This window comes from Micromys minutus (assembly GCF_963924665.1).
Source record: "Micromys minutus genome assembly, chromosome: 2".
Classification (NCBI taxonomy): domain Eukaryota; kingdom Metazoa; phylum Chordata; class Mammalia; order Rodentia; family Muridae; genus Micromys; species Micromys minutus.
This window is the reverse complement of record NC_137971.1, coordinates 83,215,893-83,233,911: the sequence shown is the minus strand read 5'-3', so window position 1 is coordinate 83,233,911 and position 18,019 is coordinate 83,215,893. Positions and strand designations below refer to the sequence as shown.

General features: G+C 37.3%; 1 protein-coding gene across 3 annotated transcripts in view; it reads right to left on the bottom strand.

Moving 5' to 3' along the window:
- Window positions 1-1,206: 1,206 nt before the first annotated feature.
- The window catches only part of BTBD10 (BTB domain containing 10), a 59,096-nt gene continuing 42,283 nt past the window's right edge, over window positions 1,207-18,019 (bottom strand). For 2 of the 3 annotated variants that reach the window (XM_080911332.1, XM_080911330.1), the window contains exons 5-11: window positions 16,733-17,018; window positions 14,036-14,138; window positions 13,353-13,473; window positions 11,453-11,650; window positions 9,010-9,114; window positions 8,276-8,386; window positions 1,207-2,278 (exon numbers count right to left, since the gene is read on the bottom strand). In XM_080911332.1, the coding sequence (XP_080767458.1) occupies window positions 1,968-2,278; window positions 8,276-8,386; window positions 9,010-9,114; window positions 11,453-11,650; window positions 13,353-13,473; window positions 14,036-14,138; window positions 16,733-17,018 (1,235 nt within the window). In that variant the 3' untranslated portion in view covers window positions 1,207-1,967. The remainder of the gene's footprint in view (window positions 2,279-8,275; window positions 8,387-9,009; window positions 9,115-11,452; window positions 11,651-13,352; window positions 13,474-14,035; window positions 14,139-16,732; window positions 17,019-18,019) is intronic. The other variant, XM_080911331.1, reaches the window with a different exon arrangement.

The following is an 18,019-nucleotide window of genomic DNA, read 5'->3' as shown; positions in this document are numbered from 1 at the left end:
TTACTATAAATATGGGTTAAAGTATAATGTATTAGACAGTTAAATATTTTTAATAAATGTTTCCCTTGTTCTATAACTATTGCTCCCATTTGGTAATTAGGGAGGTCTTCATGTGCTGCATTTCATCCACTGTGGTCTAAGCACATGCCTGCGTTACAGTTACATGCCCTTTGCTCTGATAATGACTTTTCCAAGCTTAGACATGTTATAAAATAGCTCATTTCCAAACCGTAGCCACCTCAACTTATATGAAAACAAAGATACCAACTCCAATTTTCAGTGCTATGATTTCAAGTTCAAGATTACAAGCTAGCTTCTCTAGATCTGCAGTTATATGGTGCTGCTCAAGTCCCTTCCCAAGGACAGACAAAAGCAACATTTACCTACCCTTTCTATGGTCCCATCGACAAACTGAGATGTGATTCCACCAAACTAAGTTCACTCTGGAAACTAATGGGTTTACTGGGCTTCCATACAGAACCACCTAGGTGGGAGGTTCCCTACAGGGGTGCTCCTACTCACAAAGGCCACACTAGAAAGCCTTTACCCAGCTGAGAAAGTGGGCTTCCCATAGGCATCCAGATGGAACCTTAACCCCTTTCCTCATATTCCCCAGCCATATATATATATATATATATATATATATATACTCTTATTCCCTCTCTGAGGTCATATCTAGTTAAGGGCAGAGTTGTATATAATTGGAGGTGGGAACAGCTAGATACTCAGTGAGGAGGGTCTTGTGATTTTCTCCATACTTCCCTGGAAGGGGGGCGGTTATTAACAGTCGTTCAGAGGACAGTCCTGGACTATTTGTATGACTATACAAAGTTAAGTGATCTAAGACCCAAAAGCATTAAAAATATTCTTTGCTATAAACCATCAAATATTTAAACAGTTTACTGAATGGAACAGCACAGATTGAGGGAAAGATATTGAATTAAGAGTTAGAAACTAGCCTTGTAAGTTAGGATTCCTAAGCATAGGCTTCATTCCCTCTTCATATTCTGAAAACGTTGATCAACTGCTTTAGATTTATAATGCTTTTCCTGAATTTATAGGAAATTAAGTGCCTCTTACAAATATACCAAAGTACTTTTAAAGCTATCATTTGATTTCCAGTTTTACATAACACACATGACACAAAATCTAGCAAAAGTGTTCATAAAGTTGGTCAGAAACATTAAAACAATGAAATTTTATTTTGATGAAAAACTCGAGTTTACAATCATTTAGTAAATGAAGAGCAAACGGTTGGTTTTCCTATCCCATAACTCTTAAGAAAAAAAGCATTAGTAAATAAATATATGAACAGATTAAGGATAAGGCAGACTGGACAGTAAACCACCTGACGTTCACCCTCCCTGCATGTGACTCACTCTAGAAGGGCTGCAGGGCTCAGGAGATGAGTGAACCAACACTATAGGCATCAAATTCCATCCTAATTGCTTAAATAAACCCAAGATAAATATGTTTTTTGCTTGCTGTGGGCCAACTGTACATCCTGGGCTGAGGAGTACTCTGATAGAAGCACTTATGTTACACTGTGTGTGCATCACAGCTCTAAAATGGCTTCAACAGCTCCATTTACCACCATCTATAAAGTGCAACTGTAGTATTCTGCATCTTACTGGGGCATGAGGACCAATCTACACTGAAAGTACCCCAGATGCCAAATTCCCACCACTTCTGAGAAGACCTAGATGTGTGAAAAAGGACCGTCCCCATACAAAGAACCAATTTCACAAATCTACTGGTAAACAAATACATTTATAGAACTGGAACCAGGATGCTAAAGTTGTACTTGTTAAAAAACCATTCAGCTACCTTTGGTCTTTAAAAAAGCCTACACTGCAGTATCCTAAACATGTGCATCTCACAATGAAGAAAAGTGGCCTCGCAGTGCAGAATGAGGAGTACAACGTCACTGTGAAGAGTAGCATGCTATGGTTTCAGGAACATCAGCATCACAGCATTGGATTCTGTGCATCAGGATCCAGGTCATTGTTGCCCGAGGCGGGGTGGCTGGGGAGGATATCCAGCTCATCCACCTGTGGGGTGGGATGCATGACTACCAGCTGGTCCTGGGGAATGTCTGCAGCAGCTGCTGCCAGGTTGGTGATAGATTTACTCTTTACACACTGAAAGTCTACATGCCGACTCTTTCCTTCCTCCTTCTCCCAGGACATTCGAATGAAGGGTCTTTGGACATAGTTGTAAATGACTTCTGGACGGCCCCCTGGCCTTTTCTTTACTTTTTCTTTGTAGGTAGGGTAGCCTGGAGGAAAAAAAAGGAATTTTAAGAAGGGACACACACAACTTCTCATTCAAGTTAGCTGTTGAGAGCTTTTCAGTTACTCAGCACTCAACTCCCACAAAACATTTTTAAAGCAGGACCATGGAGGGTAGGTCTCCATACACTGGTGTGTAATCTGCAGTGGATGTGAGCTTTATCTGTGCACTAGCAACACTCTCCTTGTGGGGTGACTGGGCCTAAAAGGCCTGCAGTTTCTGGCTCCATTGGCCTTCTAGTTTCCTTAAGCTTCAGTCTCATCTTTGTATTGCTTTAGAATTTTTGTTAAATAACAAGGAATAATCAGCTCTCCAGCAGGTTCTTAAATTCTGCAGCTAGTTCAGTGAGGGCAATATTTTAATCTCTTATGCCATTTTATTATGACTATCAACAGCGAGTTTTACTTAATTACAACCCTTTTATGAATCATAGTCACTTAAAAAAAAAACCTAGTAAAAACAATCCCAAGTTTCAGAAAACTCTCAATTATTTACTAGTAAAGAGATTTCTCCAAACACATAAAGTCCTTGGGAAATACAACTCTTTCCCCTCCTTCCTATCAGCAAGTACTAAACTAGAGATAAGTAAACTTCTCTGTAACAGACTACAATACTTATTCAATCTTGTAAATGATACGGTTTCTACTGAATCTACCCAACTTTACCACTGAGAAGTGAAATCAGCCACAGAGAACAAAGAAATGACTTCAATAAAGCTATTTTTTTAAAAAAGGCAACAAGTTGGATTTGGTTTGTATCAAGTGGTAACAGAAAGAACCAGAAAGACCTCAGACAGCAGATGATCAGTTAGTACTGTCTATGTGTGAGGGAGCCTGGTGGGGTTTTGGTAAACAAAGCCTTGGATAGACTTTCTGAAGATATAGAGAAGGCTTCTTTATCTTATACTTTCAGTTCCCAACCATTGGAAGGTGCAGTCCCAGAGGTGAGAAAGGTTCTTTAGATTCCCTTGTTCTGGATCCTTCCTGGACCTTTTAGAAGTCTTAGCTTCCTATGTGACTGTATTCCACACAGAATCACCTCTACACCAACCAATTTATAATGCATGCTTGCTTTAAAACTGCTAATAATTTTTTATACCTCAAGGAGGATATGTATGCCTCAGTTCTATCAAGCTGTTTTAAAACCTGGTTCTAACTGACTCGATTTCAACTACCTTTATGCTATATTTCCTCTCATACTAAAGCTCTCAAATAGACTGGTTACAACAAACTCCACTTCTTCCTGACTATGCTTTAGTGTTTTTACACAACTGTTCTAGAGCTGAATTCCCTCTGGAACTTCTGTGATTCCAGTATTTTTTCCACCCTTGGCAAAGTGTAGGGAGTCCACACAGAGTTCATCATTTGCTGCTTATCCTCCAAAGCACTCATGTTATTACAGTACCAGCAACACTAAATGGTAATTACCTTTGTGTGATGTCTGACTCCCTCCTAAGCAGAGTTCTCACATAGCAAAGCCAGCATCTATCTGCACCTCAACCTCCAGACCCTAATATGCTGCAGGCACTGACCCAACATATAGCATACATTGAATCAACCACCAGAGCATAACAGTGATTGCCTTTTCCCAGATATCTTTTTTTTTCTGCTCTCTCTAAAATTGTGTGTGTGTGTGTGTGTGTGTGTGTTCATGCACTCGAATGTAAGTGTCAGATCCACTGAAGTTGCCTGATATGGGTGCTGGGAATAGAACCAGTGCTCTTAACTGCTGAGCCATCTCTGCAGTCCCTAGATACCTGTCTGTTAATATTTTCCCATTAACAATAAAGTCTGTCTCTAGTCTCTTCACTCAACAAGTAATGTTTAACAGCTAGCTATTGTATCAAAGAACTTAAATCTTGAAGGTGTTTATGCTCTAATGAAGGTAATGACATCTGATATAATCTGATATAAAGTCAAAACAAGACAACAACCCCCACCCCAAAACTTAAGGTCTATGTCATGTATACAATGACATTCCAATGACTTTTCTTGTGCTTCTCTTAATGGATAAGTAAAAAGCAGAGAAAAGCACAGGCAGAAAGAGAATGGTGTGAGATATGCTTCCGATTCAGAAAAATGTCTGGTGAATTCTGAGATGTGGAGTAAAGGGTGTGTATCAGAAAACTGTGGTAACATTAAAAGATTTGATCCCATGGTGAAAAATTTTAAAAACATCACCATCACCAGTTGTAGTAAAAAGGATTAAAGCCAGGGCCTTATGCTCTCTCTCTCTCTCTCTCTCTCTCTCTCTCTCTCTCTCTCTCTCTCTCTATATATATATATATATATATATATATATATATATATATATATATATATGCTAGGAAAGTACCCTAAATTATCAACTCTAAATAATATTCCTTATTAAACAAAAAAGAAGCTACCCCCCCTTTTGGGCAAGGTTAGAATGACAAAACTGGACAGAACACAAAATTTTGTTTTCTGTAACAAATGCAATTCTTACTGCCTGCCACTCCTGCTCAGAATACAATGGGCAGATTAATTCACAAGCTCATTCTTACACCCCCGGTATACTATGGGAATGATTGCAATACTACATCAGGATTTTCCCTTTACACTTTGTGCTTTGTTAAAATCCCAGTTAAATACTATGACAGAAGAGAGTTTTCCATCAAATTCAGGCACAGTGCCTAATGATGGATGGAAGGAAGGCCACAGATATTTCAGAGAGATGGAGTAGCAAACTCATGTGGTCTTGCTCCTCCTACACTGACTTTACAACGTAATCATTTGAGGCAGTCAGATGTCCCACTAAGGATATCAGAAACAACCCTCAAAGATGCATGTTTTAATGGAACTGTGGTATGAATACTAAGACAGAAATTATTCATATTTTCCCATCTTTATATGAATCAGTTTTGAGGTTTTTGTTGTTATTGTTGGTTCAATTTTTTGACTAGCCTCAGTTTCAGAAGTGATGGGATCAGATATGCCACTGTGCCCAGCACAGATACTTTTTTTTATTTAACCTCATCACTTACCAATCCCCCAAACCTACTTACGATTACATAATATCCAACATACAGGCCTGCCTATAGTAATGTCTATATGAATGTGAATATGGTATAATGGAGCTATGAGCATAAAAAAATTCTAGCCTTATATCCAGGCTCCAAAGAAGTTAATACCTTCAACAGTGTAAAATGAGGAACTGAGAAGGCTGGAGCAGGCATAGGGGAGGGGTGACAAAAAGGTTAAAACTCCTAGGATTAAGGCTTTTTTGCTTACTTTCTTCTCTTTGTTTTAGGGAAGTTTAGACAGGGTATCTTGTAACCCAAGTTGCCTCAAACTTGCTAATGGCAAGGAAGCCTTGTACTCCTGATTCTCTTTCTCCTCCTCAGGTGTGTGCTACGACGCCCTGCTGAGTCTTGCATTGCCATGTGCAAGACTGTGTGGCATGGTTCCCACCCCTGGAATGGAGCCAGCAGGGCATGAGCCCCCCAAGTGTTGATGGTTGCCGGGCATGCGGCTTATATGTTCCTTCTTTGAAGGGAATGTTCTTTACACCAAGGTTAATGGCTCCATGATAATCAGAGACAGCATGCATTTATGTCCTTAGCAAAAATGGTAAATGTGATTTTCAGTACAGCCATTAAGGCTATTATTTATTTACATGTCAAATGTTATCCTCCCTCCTGGTTTCCCCTCTGCAAATTCCCATCCCATCCCCACTGCTTCTATGAGTGTGCTCCACCCTAGTACTGACAGGGAACTCTGAAAACATGAGTTCAAATATATATAATTTCTCAACTATGCAAAATATAGGAATGCAATATTAATTATGTAAGGGATTTGAAGATCTAGAAAAAAATGGAAGCAGCTGCACTATGAGCCAGTTTTCAGAAAGATACAAAGGCAGGGAGATGAGTTCAAGGACAGCCTGGGACAGAGCTAATTCATTTAAGTTCAGGCATGGACAGAATGGTAACCTCAGGATAGGATTCCCACCCGGCTAAGTTTATTGTTTGTGCTTACAAGGGCAAGCAGCTCTCTGAATTCATTTGCTGTGCTAAAAAAATAAATAAATAAAAATAAAAAGTGTACTTGCTGTCTTCTAAGAATTTAGGGGCTACAGCCAGAGAAGATGACTGAATTGATATGTAAATAAAAGACTGGGGTTTTAGCCTGCATTAGATAAACTAGCAGAGAGAGATGGCAGGGTTTTGTTTTGTTTGTTTGTTTTTTAGAATCCTTTTCTAGCAAGCTGTAGATCTCTAGAAAGAAAAAACAGCTTGTTTACAATTTTTTCTAACAGAATTTCTTATTTTGGTTGGAAAATCCATGGAGAGTGAACACAACTCTTTTAGAATTTTTTTTCTAGCAGCTTTTCTGATTTTGGTCAGAAAACTCATGAGCTATTGAGAGAGCTTTTAAATGTTTTTCTAGCATGAGAGAGCTGTCCCTAGCAGAGAGTTGTCTTGAGCAGGGAGCTATCTTGAGCAAAAAGTTATCCCGGAACAGACTACAGAGCCAAAAGAATGTTGTAGGGAGCCATCTCCAGCACCCCATCATTTGACTTCCAATCCTTCTCAAACAGCCTTCTCTCAGGAAACCCTTTCGAAGCTGAGGCTGGCTTTGGCAATGCTCAGCTTCTTACTTTTCCAAGAGGAAAAAACTTACAAACTTGATGGAAAAGTTGAGGGTCTACAGATCAGTTAAAAGAAAAAAAATAGCTTCACAATCTAGAAGCAGTTATTGAAATAAATGTAGAGGCGTGTAAGTACTGTCTAGCCAAAGTCAAGATTAATTAACCTAAGCCTGTAATGTTTCTGGACAAATATTGTTAAATACTGTTATCTCCTTAAGGGGGAAAAAATCCCCACTTAACATAGGATTTCAGAAGTGCTTAGATTCTGACACCACAAAGTCCAGAACCAGACCCCTGCTTTGTCACGTCTTCTCAGAGAAACAAAGATAAAAAGAATCAAAAAATTAAAAGATGACATTTTTAAATTACTCATTCAAATGATAGCTGCCCATTAATTTTTATAACAAGGTAATGTTCAGAGGAGGGAGTGCAAAATGACAGAGGTACGCATTGGTATGTCTCAAATCTACTGTCCTGTTTTAGACCTTCTTTTCACGTGTTTGAAGCAACGTATTCCTCCTGGTGATCCTTTAGCACCTCAATCAGGTTCCTAGCTAGCACAATTCACTATCATCATTATAAATACATATGCTGATACCATTTTAAGTGCTTTTCTTACATTAACTCAGTTCAACCTTACAATAGCCACAATGTTCCCAATTCCAGAAAAAGAAACTGGTTTAAGTGCTGTAGCCAATGCACAACAATTAACACATAAGCAATCTGGCTTCAAAGCCTTTATTCTTTACATAATCCACTACAATATTCAAAAAGGAAATCTGGTCAAGTTTTGTTTTAAGACAGAATCTCACTATGTAGCTCTAGCTGTCTTGGGACTTACTATGTAGACCAGGCTGGCCTCAATTTCAAAGAGGTCCTTCTGCCTCTGCTTCCCATGAATTTTGAAATGAAAGACATCTGTCAAGGCGATCTAAGGTATGGGCATTTAAGAGCTGAAACAAGCTGCACAACTGTATGTAACTTGAATATTGGCAGGAAGTGAGCCGGTATTGCATCTACAGGCATTTTCAGAAGGTGCTTTTAAAACTATCACTGAGCAAACAGCCCTGTCAACTTTATGGGTTATACATACATAAGTCAACAAATACCACATGGACTTTGCTAAAAAGTGAGTCAGGACATGCCATGGGAGGAAAAAAAATTACATTTCTGTATCAATAGGGAATCTCATGGGATACATACTAATTCTTAATGGCTTTCATGTGTCCTCTCAGAAGATTATCTCTGTACTTTATGTTTACATCATCATCATTCAGTAACTCTTTGAAAGGCTTCCCCCACAAATTATTTAAACTACATAAGTAGACCCATTAAAATTTTTTAAAAATAAAATGAATTGAAAACATCTTACCTTCTATTCCCAATCTAATCTTCTTAAGACCCCTCTCCTTCAAAACTGATTTGGCCACATCTCTGTTCTCAATGTACTTGAAAAATCTATATAATTTTGTGCTATAAATAACTGAAATAAAAAAGACAAAAATATTTCACATTAACATCCAAGTACTTTAGAAATTAACTTCAGTTTACCTTGATCATGAAGTGGACCTGACATCCCTGAAAGTCCAAATAATGGATGCACTGATGCCAAAGGAAGACTAGCCAACATGACAGGACAGCATTTCAGTACAGTTAATGTAGAAGTAAATGTCTACTTAAGTGGAAACAAGAAAAGCTTTGATAACCAGTCAGGTAACCTAATCTATAGGAAGAATCTCTTTTTCAAAGACAGACATCTACTTATTGAAATGGGATCTGTCCCAATTTTCAGTAAGGTAACCAAAAGATACTGATTACACATTATTATCAAGCAGGCAGAGTAAAGAACTTTACTAAGATACCTACATGGTCTACTCTAAAGGTGGGGAAACTGCCTTGTCAAAGAGCACTACACATTTTAAGTTTCATGGGTTGAGCAGCTATTAATAATTTCCCCAAAGGCAAAGCCCCTCCCCACAAACTGTTTTCCACTCAGACAAAGAGCCCCAATTAATACTGATGTTAAAAATGGCAGATTCGAGCATGTTCTGCCCAGGTTAGTCTGTTTAGAGCAAACTGGCTTTAAAGGGCAGACAGTCCACTGACAACATGTTGAGTCTTCCAAACGTGCTGGGAACTTCAGGGAGTTAGACTGACGGGCCTTCCTCGCCTCCTCTCTTTCTGGTGGAGTTATCGCCCTTAAAAGGTGAACTGCAAGGTTTTGTCAAAAAAAGAAAAACATACTCACAAACCAAACATGCTGGTTTAAGAGTCAATAAAGGAAATTATGTCTACAAATTTTACGCATGGGATCAATTTGTGCTTATTACTAAAGCTTTGAGACTACTGATTTTGTAAGGTTTTTTGATTGTTTTGTTTTTTGGACCATTCAGAAAGGAAAGAATCCCACTTAGGAAAAGCTATCTTTATATCCTCCGTGAATCTTCTTTAGGCTGGAACAGCTCTGAAATACAGTGAATCTCATTTAGACAAACTAAGTTTAAGAAACTTTTGTTCCCTTTAAGCTGTAAAGCCTCAAGGTAAAGGAAAGAAAAACAACAACAAAGAAAAACAAGAACAAGAAACAATGGAAGAGGAAAAGTTGGTCTAACTATAATTTAGTCACCACAGTAACATGTCACCTCTGTCCTATAACTACAACTCCTTTCTCGGAGCTGAACCTAGTGTCCCATGATCTCCTGCGCCTGTCCTTTCCAATTTGGGCCCGGAAGAATGGCTCCTACAAAGCAAGATGGCAAGAAGGGCCGTTCTGCCATCACCAAGGCTGTCACCTGAGAGTACACCCTCAACATTTACAAGCACATCCATGGAGTGGGCTTCAAGAAGTGTGCCCCTTGGATGCTTAAAGAAATCTGGAACCTTAAATCATCAATAATTCAAGAGCTAAAATGCAGCCTGGTGGCAATCCTTGGTATTTAAAAATCATCATGTTTAATCTTTACACATCAAGAAAATTTTGACTATTTCCATGTTATGTTTTATATGTATTTTATGCTCATTGTAACTAGTAAGTTTTCAATGCATACCATCAAACCTTTAAAAAAATCAAGTACTGACTAAAAAAATGTATTCATACAGTTTTATGTAAAAATTTTTTAAAATCTGTTTTTTAAAATAAATTTTTTAATATAAAAGAAAAGAAAAAAAAAAGAAATCTGAAAATTTGCCATTAAAGAGATGGGAACTCCAGATGGAAGAGTTGATACCAGGCTCAATAAAGCTATCTAGCCCACAGGACTAGGGAATGTTCTATATCACATGAGTGCATTTGTCCAGAAAGCATGAGGATGAGATTCACCAAACACGCTCTACACACTTGTAATTTATGTGCCTGTTACCATATTGAAAATCTACCAATTGTCAATGTGGGTGAGAACTAACCTGATGAATGTCAAATAAAGTCGCAGAACTACCTCCACAAACAAAAATACATTACATATATGATAAACTCTTTTTAACAAAAAATAATTTAGCACATTTACTCTGAGTTTTGGTACCTTCTTGATTTTTTCTGTTTTGTTCAACTTTTTATTCTACACAAGTCAGAATCATTGTCAGAAAAAAGTCAAAGACTGAAAAAACAGTGACAAAGACAACTGTTATATCTTTACAAAAGACTCACAACACCAGGGATGGATATGATCAGAATAAACTGTATGAAGTTCTTAAAGAATTAAGGATTTTTAAGAGAATCATGACATTCATGTGAATCCATCGTGGAAGAGCAGCCTGTCTGTTCTGGAAAGTGCTACCACAGCATGTCAGAAAAAGCTTCTGAAAATGGCCGACAAAGTGGCCATTTACAATCTTCGTTCAGTTTTTGGAAAATGACTCATAAAATGGAAATGTGAGAGATTAAGAGTTTTCATACTTTCTGCATTTCTACAGCTTTTACGTAAACTCAATGGACTCTAACCCTTACCAGGTTAATAGGCTAGATCATTAAAAAAAAAAAAAAAAAAAAAAAGTAGCTAGTTCACCTATAACACTGTTTAAAAATGCCTGTATTGGGCTCATAAAAACAGCACAACAGGTCTTTTCTAACAAAAAGAAAACAAAAAAAAAAATTCTAACCAAAAGTTTGGAAGTGAAAAAAGAATTCAGTATTACTTACAGTCTAATCAGAAACAACTGGAGCTTTAGAAGGGCTACTATCCGAAGCACAAATGATTTCAAAAAGAAAATTTGGAACTTAAAAGTTATCTACAGTCAACAAAATTCAAAACAGTTTCTGTGCCTGACAGGCAGGGCTGGGCACACTTTTTCTGCACAGGCTCAATAGGTAAGTACTCTGGGCTTTGCGAGCCATGCAATCTTTGTTGCAGCTACTCAGTTCTGCCATGATAGCACCAAAGCAGCCAAAGGCAATACAAAAACTTTATCTATAAAACAGGTATGGGCTGGATTTAACCAAGAGCTAGTTTGGTCCCTGGGATATGAGAAAAATCTCATACCTGTCCTTTGATTATTATTAAAAGAGATCATCCCTATAATGAACCAGGAAATAGAAGCATGACCAAACACTTACTCTGTGAATATTCCTCTCCCATCTGTGGTGGATACTCCTCATCCCAATCAACTACATCATCATCTGTAAGCACTACGATATGGCACTCTCGTTCCCCACTCTGGGCACTTGCTACCATGAGAGGGAGGATCATTTCTTCCAGATAAAATTCAAATTGTCTACGAGCACCATCATTTGATAACTCATGCATAAGGGCACCTGAAATGAAACCCACAAAAATATCTTGATGTTTTTGGATGCGTGATAAAAGCAAAGAATAAATAGAACATCAGAGTAAGTCAGCATCAATTTTAGAATTCCATAGATTGATATGTTGGTTATTCTTCAGCTATTGCATTTTACCTAAAGAGTTCATACAAAAAGTCAGAGAAAAAAAATACAGACAACTGTAAAAAGAAGCCACACTTGATAGGTGAAGGACCAAGGAACAAGGGAGAGAAAAACAGGCAGAAAAGTAAAGAAGGATATTTTAAGAGCCAGAGAAGTATTAACAGAGGTGCTCAGAAAACTTGGCAGTAAAAACTAATACCAGAGTTATCAACAAATTAGCCTTGTTCATGATCTTCTAGTCAGCTCAATGCTACAAAGGAAGAATCTGCTAAGAGTACACACAATGCATACAAACAGGGCTCTGTGAGGGTAGCTAAACACAAATGTACAAATTCTGTAACTTACTTGCTTTAAAAAATATTTACTTTTTTTCTGTGTCTGAGTGTTTGCCTGCATGTGTATGCACCGTGCCCACAGAGACCAGAAGAAGGTGCTGGTTCCTCTGAGACTGGACTTACAGATGTTTGTGAGCTACCATGTACACGATAAGAACTGAACCTGAGTTCTCAGCAAGAGAAACCAGTGCTCTTAAGTCATCTCTCTGAACCCCAAAAGATCTTTTAATAGTTTATTTCCTTTTAGTTTGAAAAGATGGGGTGTCTCCAGTAGTCCACAGTACCCTCAAATCTACTACACAGGTAAAGATGACTTTCAACTTCTGAGCCTTCTGCCTCCTCTTTTTGGTACTGGGATTGCAGGCATGTGGGTTTTTGTACTTCCTATTTTTGCTCTTAAACAAATCCTCACTTAATATTGCATATCAGGTACTATTTATTTAATCTTCCTAACAACTACGCAAAATAGCCGTTTCCAATGAAAGATTCTAAATACTCAGTTAAGACACCTATTTTAAGAAAAATTATTAAAGTCTAGAAAGCCTTACTATACCTACTTTATGTAAAGATTCCTATCTTGAATTCCATACAAGTACAAGACTTTAACAGTGATGATAAAAGAATGGGGCATAATCAGAGGTGTGGGTAATGCCAGCACTTGGGGGATAAAGGCAGGAGAACTAAGATTTAAGGCCATCCTCAGGTATATGAGTTTGAGGCTACCCTGGGCTATATAAGACCCTGCCTCAACACACACACACACACACACACACACACACACACACACACACACACACACCCCACACACACCACACACACGTACACACCACACACACCACACACACACACACACACACACACACACACACACATACACACACACACACACATATACACATGCTCGATAAAAAAAACACACACAAGAGATAAAAAAGATAAAATTTTAGATGATACAATATAAAGAATGAAAATATGTCATTCTTTTTAGGTAAAGGGTCAGGGTTCCCAAGCTAGGATATAATAAGTGATCCATGAAAATCTCTAAGAGTTCATTAAAAAAATTACTAAAGTTGAAAAAGTTTAGAAAAGAACAGCTATCTAGAATTCTGCAGAGTTCAATAAATACTTCTTATAATACCAGGCTGCTTTATAATTGACCTAAACAAACAGTTGAAGTCTATGTAAACAACACATTCAGGCTTTATAACACTATTAAACACAAACCTCATACTTACTAAGATCTCGACATTTAATTGTGCTGTATTCAAAAGAGATACAAAGATAATCGCAGGCTTCTCTCAGTTCAGGAATAGATATGCCATCAGGACAGCGGATGATTCCTGTCTTATAGTAATCCTGGAGGGAAAAAAATTGAGAAAAATGTACTAAGCACCTGAGTAAAAACAAAGCAGTCCAAACCCATTATCAAGGCTGGGCTGGTGGCACTTTCAAAACTACTGGTGCCCTAATATTTTTAAACTATGGAACAGTAATGTTAGATGGACCTCAGTCTACCTAACAATCTTTAAAATTTTACTTATAAAGATAACTCAGGTCCAGACATAGAGTTCATTTCACCGAAATAAAATTATAAATACATACTCTGTTTAGATGTTCATAAATTTCCATAGTGCAACTTCGGGCAATAAATTATGGTTCAAGAAATTACATCTAACTAACTGTAAGAGAATTAAGAGAAATAATGACTTTAGAAATGTTTGCGCGTAATTATTGAAAGAACTGCATTGAGGGATAAGAGATGAATCCTTATATCATATTTTCCTGAGGCCATAAACAAAAGTGTGAATTAAAGAACATTTAAAACAAAATAACAATCTATATCCAAGTAGAGACCTAAACACTTATTGAGGATGGATCTTATGTCTAGGTTAGTAACACAAACAAGAAGCACACTCACCAAAATAGCACGAAACACAGTAGAGCCGATGCCCTCTGCCACCTCATACTCTCCCTTCTCATTGGGACGTGTGAAATTATGTTCCCGACCAGATCCAAACATCCTGTGATATTAGGCAATTAAGATGCTTTTAAAAAGGAATATCAGTTATACATACAGACATAAAAATATTACTTAAGCATTGCATTACTTCGTTATTTTAATAATTATAAGAAATTTGGCAAATGTTATAAAAAGACCATAAAAGGTCTGATAGGAACAATAGTATGGATTACCTTTAAGTGGTAATAAAACCAACAGCTAAAGATGTCACCCAGTAGCGGGACACTTAACTTAGATACACAAGAACCTGGGTTCTACCACTAGCACACAAAAAAATACTATCGTTTGATCTAGTTCAGCAGCTCACACCCAGAACTTCATCACTCAGAAGACTGAGGCAGGGCCACTGCCACAGACTCAAAGCCAGCCTGAGCTACACAGAAATTCTAGGCTGCCCTGAAACTATACAGCAAGAACAATATCAACCCCCAGACCCCCAAGTGGTAATAGAAAGTAAGCAAAACAATCATTCTAGAGACAGGATGATTTCAGGGGTGTGTGTGAAACTACTATTCATCACAAAGCTGTAGTTTATTAGCGAGCATACAGTAAGCTGAACTGGAAAAAAGTAAGACAATATAAGCAAGTTAGGCTATTTGACATTTCACAAATTCTAAATGTAAGGAATCCTACACAAAATTCTTAGACTTGCATCCTAGAATAGAAAAATAAGCCATTAAGTGCCAAAATAAGAACAGTGGATGAACTGGGCAATGTGGGGCATGCCTTTCATCCAAGCAATTGAATCTGAGTTCAAGGCCAACCTGTTCTACATAGTGAGTTCCAGAACAGACAGAGCTACACAGTGATACCCCCTGCAAAAAAAAAAAAAAAAAAAAAAAAAGAAGAAGAAGAAGAAGAAGAAAGAAAGAAAGCAACCTAGTAACAGAGTATGGGAAATGGCTACACACGGTGACACATGCCTTTAGTTCAAGCACTTGGGAGGTAGAGGCAGGTGAATATCTCAGTTCCATGGTTCCATGGTAACTTGGACCATAGAGAAAAGTTCCAGGACAGCTAGGACTACACAGAGAAACCCTGTCTCAAAAAACAACAAAACAAAACAAAAATAACAAAAAGGAAAAACCTCCTAACCTTTATTTTAACATAAGAAAAAAGTTAAAAAAACAAATTTTACTTTTTCAAGACATCACTGGCCTTACTGGCAACTACTAAGAAAATGAAACAATTCTTTAAAAATGTTCTTCGCGATGAGAAGTTTTAAAAAATACTAAGAAATGTCTTAAAATCATTAGTTAAAAAAAAATCGAGCTTCTGAATTCAATAACGCCACTATTTCCAGAGTAAATACAATTATTTCAAGTATTTTACCCAGTAGTTTAAGCAGTTTATTCTTTGTTATAACACGAAATCCATGAAAAACAAAGCTTTTTTTATTTTAAAGTTTCCAAAAAGAATGCCAAGTGCATTCCAGTTCCTATGAATATTAATATTCCTCCCCAAAGATATGCTTCAGTCATTGCCTGAACAGAAGCTTCCACTGACTGAACAGCATCAAGAATCAAATGTCATGCAATTTCCTCAAATGCTTGAACTTTTAACAGAAGGAACGCTATTCTTTTCAAATCAATGTGACCACCAATTTAAAACAGCTGAAGCAAAAATTCAAATACCTACTTTTTTCCCATTTGTATGTAAAAATACAGTAGAACAATATCAAGTCAATAGCTTCCACTAATCAGCTCATGACAGTAAAAAACACTCATGGAAATGCATATTCAAGTCCAATGTCATCTAGAAAAATTTGGTTACTCAAAATGTATGCACTATCAGAACATTGATTCTGCACCTAGTCTCTCCCTTTATCCCCTCCTCCCTAGAGCCCCTACTCCCATCACAAAAACAGAACAGGAACAAAAACAGAAACAAACTTCAAGTTCCTACCTCATGTAAACATCTATTTCATTTATATCTTCCATCTTAGTTATAGACAAAAATACTGCTCTTACACTGAAGTCTCTGACCCTTATTTAGGCATGTTGAAAACAATTCCATTGTCCAAAATCCTGAGATTGTGGTTCTCATTGCTGCAAACTTCAACTACTCAAGACAACTACCAATTACATATTTTATAAATGACAATTGGCCTTATTCCCCACCTTAAATATTTACAGCAAGCTGACAAAATTTACATCAAAGTGGCAGTTCAAATCGACTTCACAGCTAATCAAAGTTTTTTTTTAAACAAAGCTGATAGGTATCCTTCCATATCTGGTGACTGGCTTCAGAAATTACTTTGGGAAATATACCAATGCTAAGGTTCATTTGGTTAGACTCACTATACCAGATCAATCTGTAGAGACCTTTCAGTGTTCTGACTCTAATGACAAATTTGCTATTGCTACAAGCACTGCAAAAGATCATTCAAAATAAAACCAAATTTAAGCTTTGTTCTGCCCACATTCTACTTGTATTAACTTAGACAAATAATTTAACTCCCAAAATCCAGTACTTTTATCTAGAAAATGGGAATGCTACAGCAGAAACTTTACTGTAAAACTTAATAACCACATAAAAAATGACTGCAAAAAGTACTTTAAAACTAGTAATATAATGAACAGCAATGAAACAAACCTGCCCAACATTGTATTTGGCTGTGCAGTAAAAATGGACGGGTCCACAACAAATCTGGTGTTATCCACTATCAGGGTCACTCGCTCCGATGTCCTCACATTCCGAGCCCCTTCTTTTGCACTCTCATACACAAACACCATTTCCCCAGAAGTCTTACAGCTACCATCGGAGCTTGACTGACTGCTGTTCCTGCTACTGTTGCCAGCGCTGCTTATGGAGCCATTTGGGGATGCTCTTTGAGGATGAGGGCTGCTTGGACGAGATGAGCTATGGTCTTTTTCTCGTTCTGAAATAAAGATATCAAGGTCATACAAATGTTCTTTTAGAAGATTTGAGCCAGGAGGTGGTGTCACACACATTTAGTGCCAGCACTAGGGAGGCAGAAGCAGGAAGCTCTCCATTAGTTCCAGGCTCGCCTGGTCTACAGAGCAAGTTCAAGGATAGCCAGGGTTATTCAGAGAAACCCTGTGTCAAAAGAAAAAAAAAAAAAAAAAAGTGAGAACGGATTCTAAAATGTCTCATACAGAAAAGTTCATTTAAATTGTAGAATTTCTGTTTTTCTATTTCAAATACACTTTTTAACAAACCCAAAAATAAAACTCAAAACACAAAAATGTTTTTAAACTATTTAAGCTAACTGATGTTGACTTAGCCAAATATCAAAATTAAAGTAAATCTTTCATTATCATTCCATTGAAAATACCAAAAATGAAAATTTGATTTTTATATGTCAAATGAATAGATCTGAAAATTAGTGAAAGTGAACTAGAATATAAAATTTGAAAGAGCTATTATTATTGATTTTTTTGTTTTTGTTTTTGTTGTTGAGACAGGGCTTTGCTACATGGCCCAGGATGGTCTCAAACTCATGACCTTCCACTTCAAGGTGCTCCCACTCTTCAGCCTGAGAACAATTTAAAACAGTCCTAATTACTAAGAAAAAGGTTATCACTATACAGAAAATGAAGTACAACTGTAGATACATGTATTAATAACACCACAGTGAAATCAGTAATTTTTTTCATGAAAAGATCTGAAAAAAAATTCACTACAAACAATAAGTAAACAGACACACAGACAGACAAACAAACCCATAAAACTTTAATGACTACCAAAGAATTAAGCGAGGAATGGTATACTGCTTTTCTTCTGTTTGTTTTAGGCCTGGTCTCATGGAGACCGGGTTGGCTCAAATTCACTATGTAGCTGTTGATGGCCTCCTTAGAAATCGGTTCACAGCACTACACCACTCTGCTCAGTGATACATTTTTCTTCCTAGCCTCACTT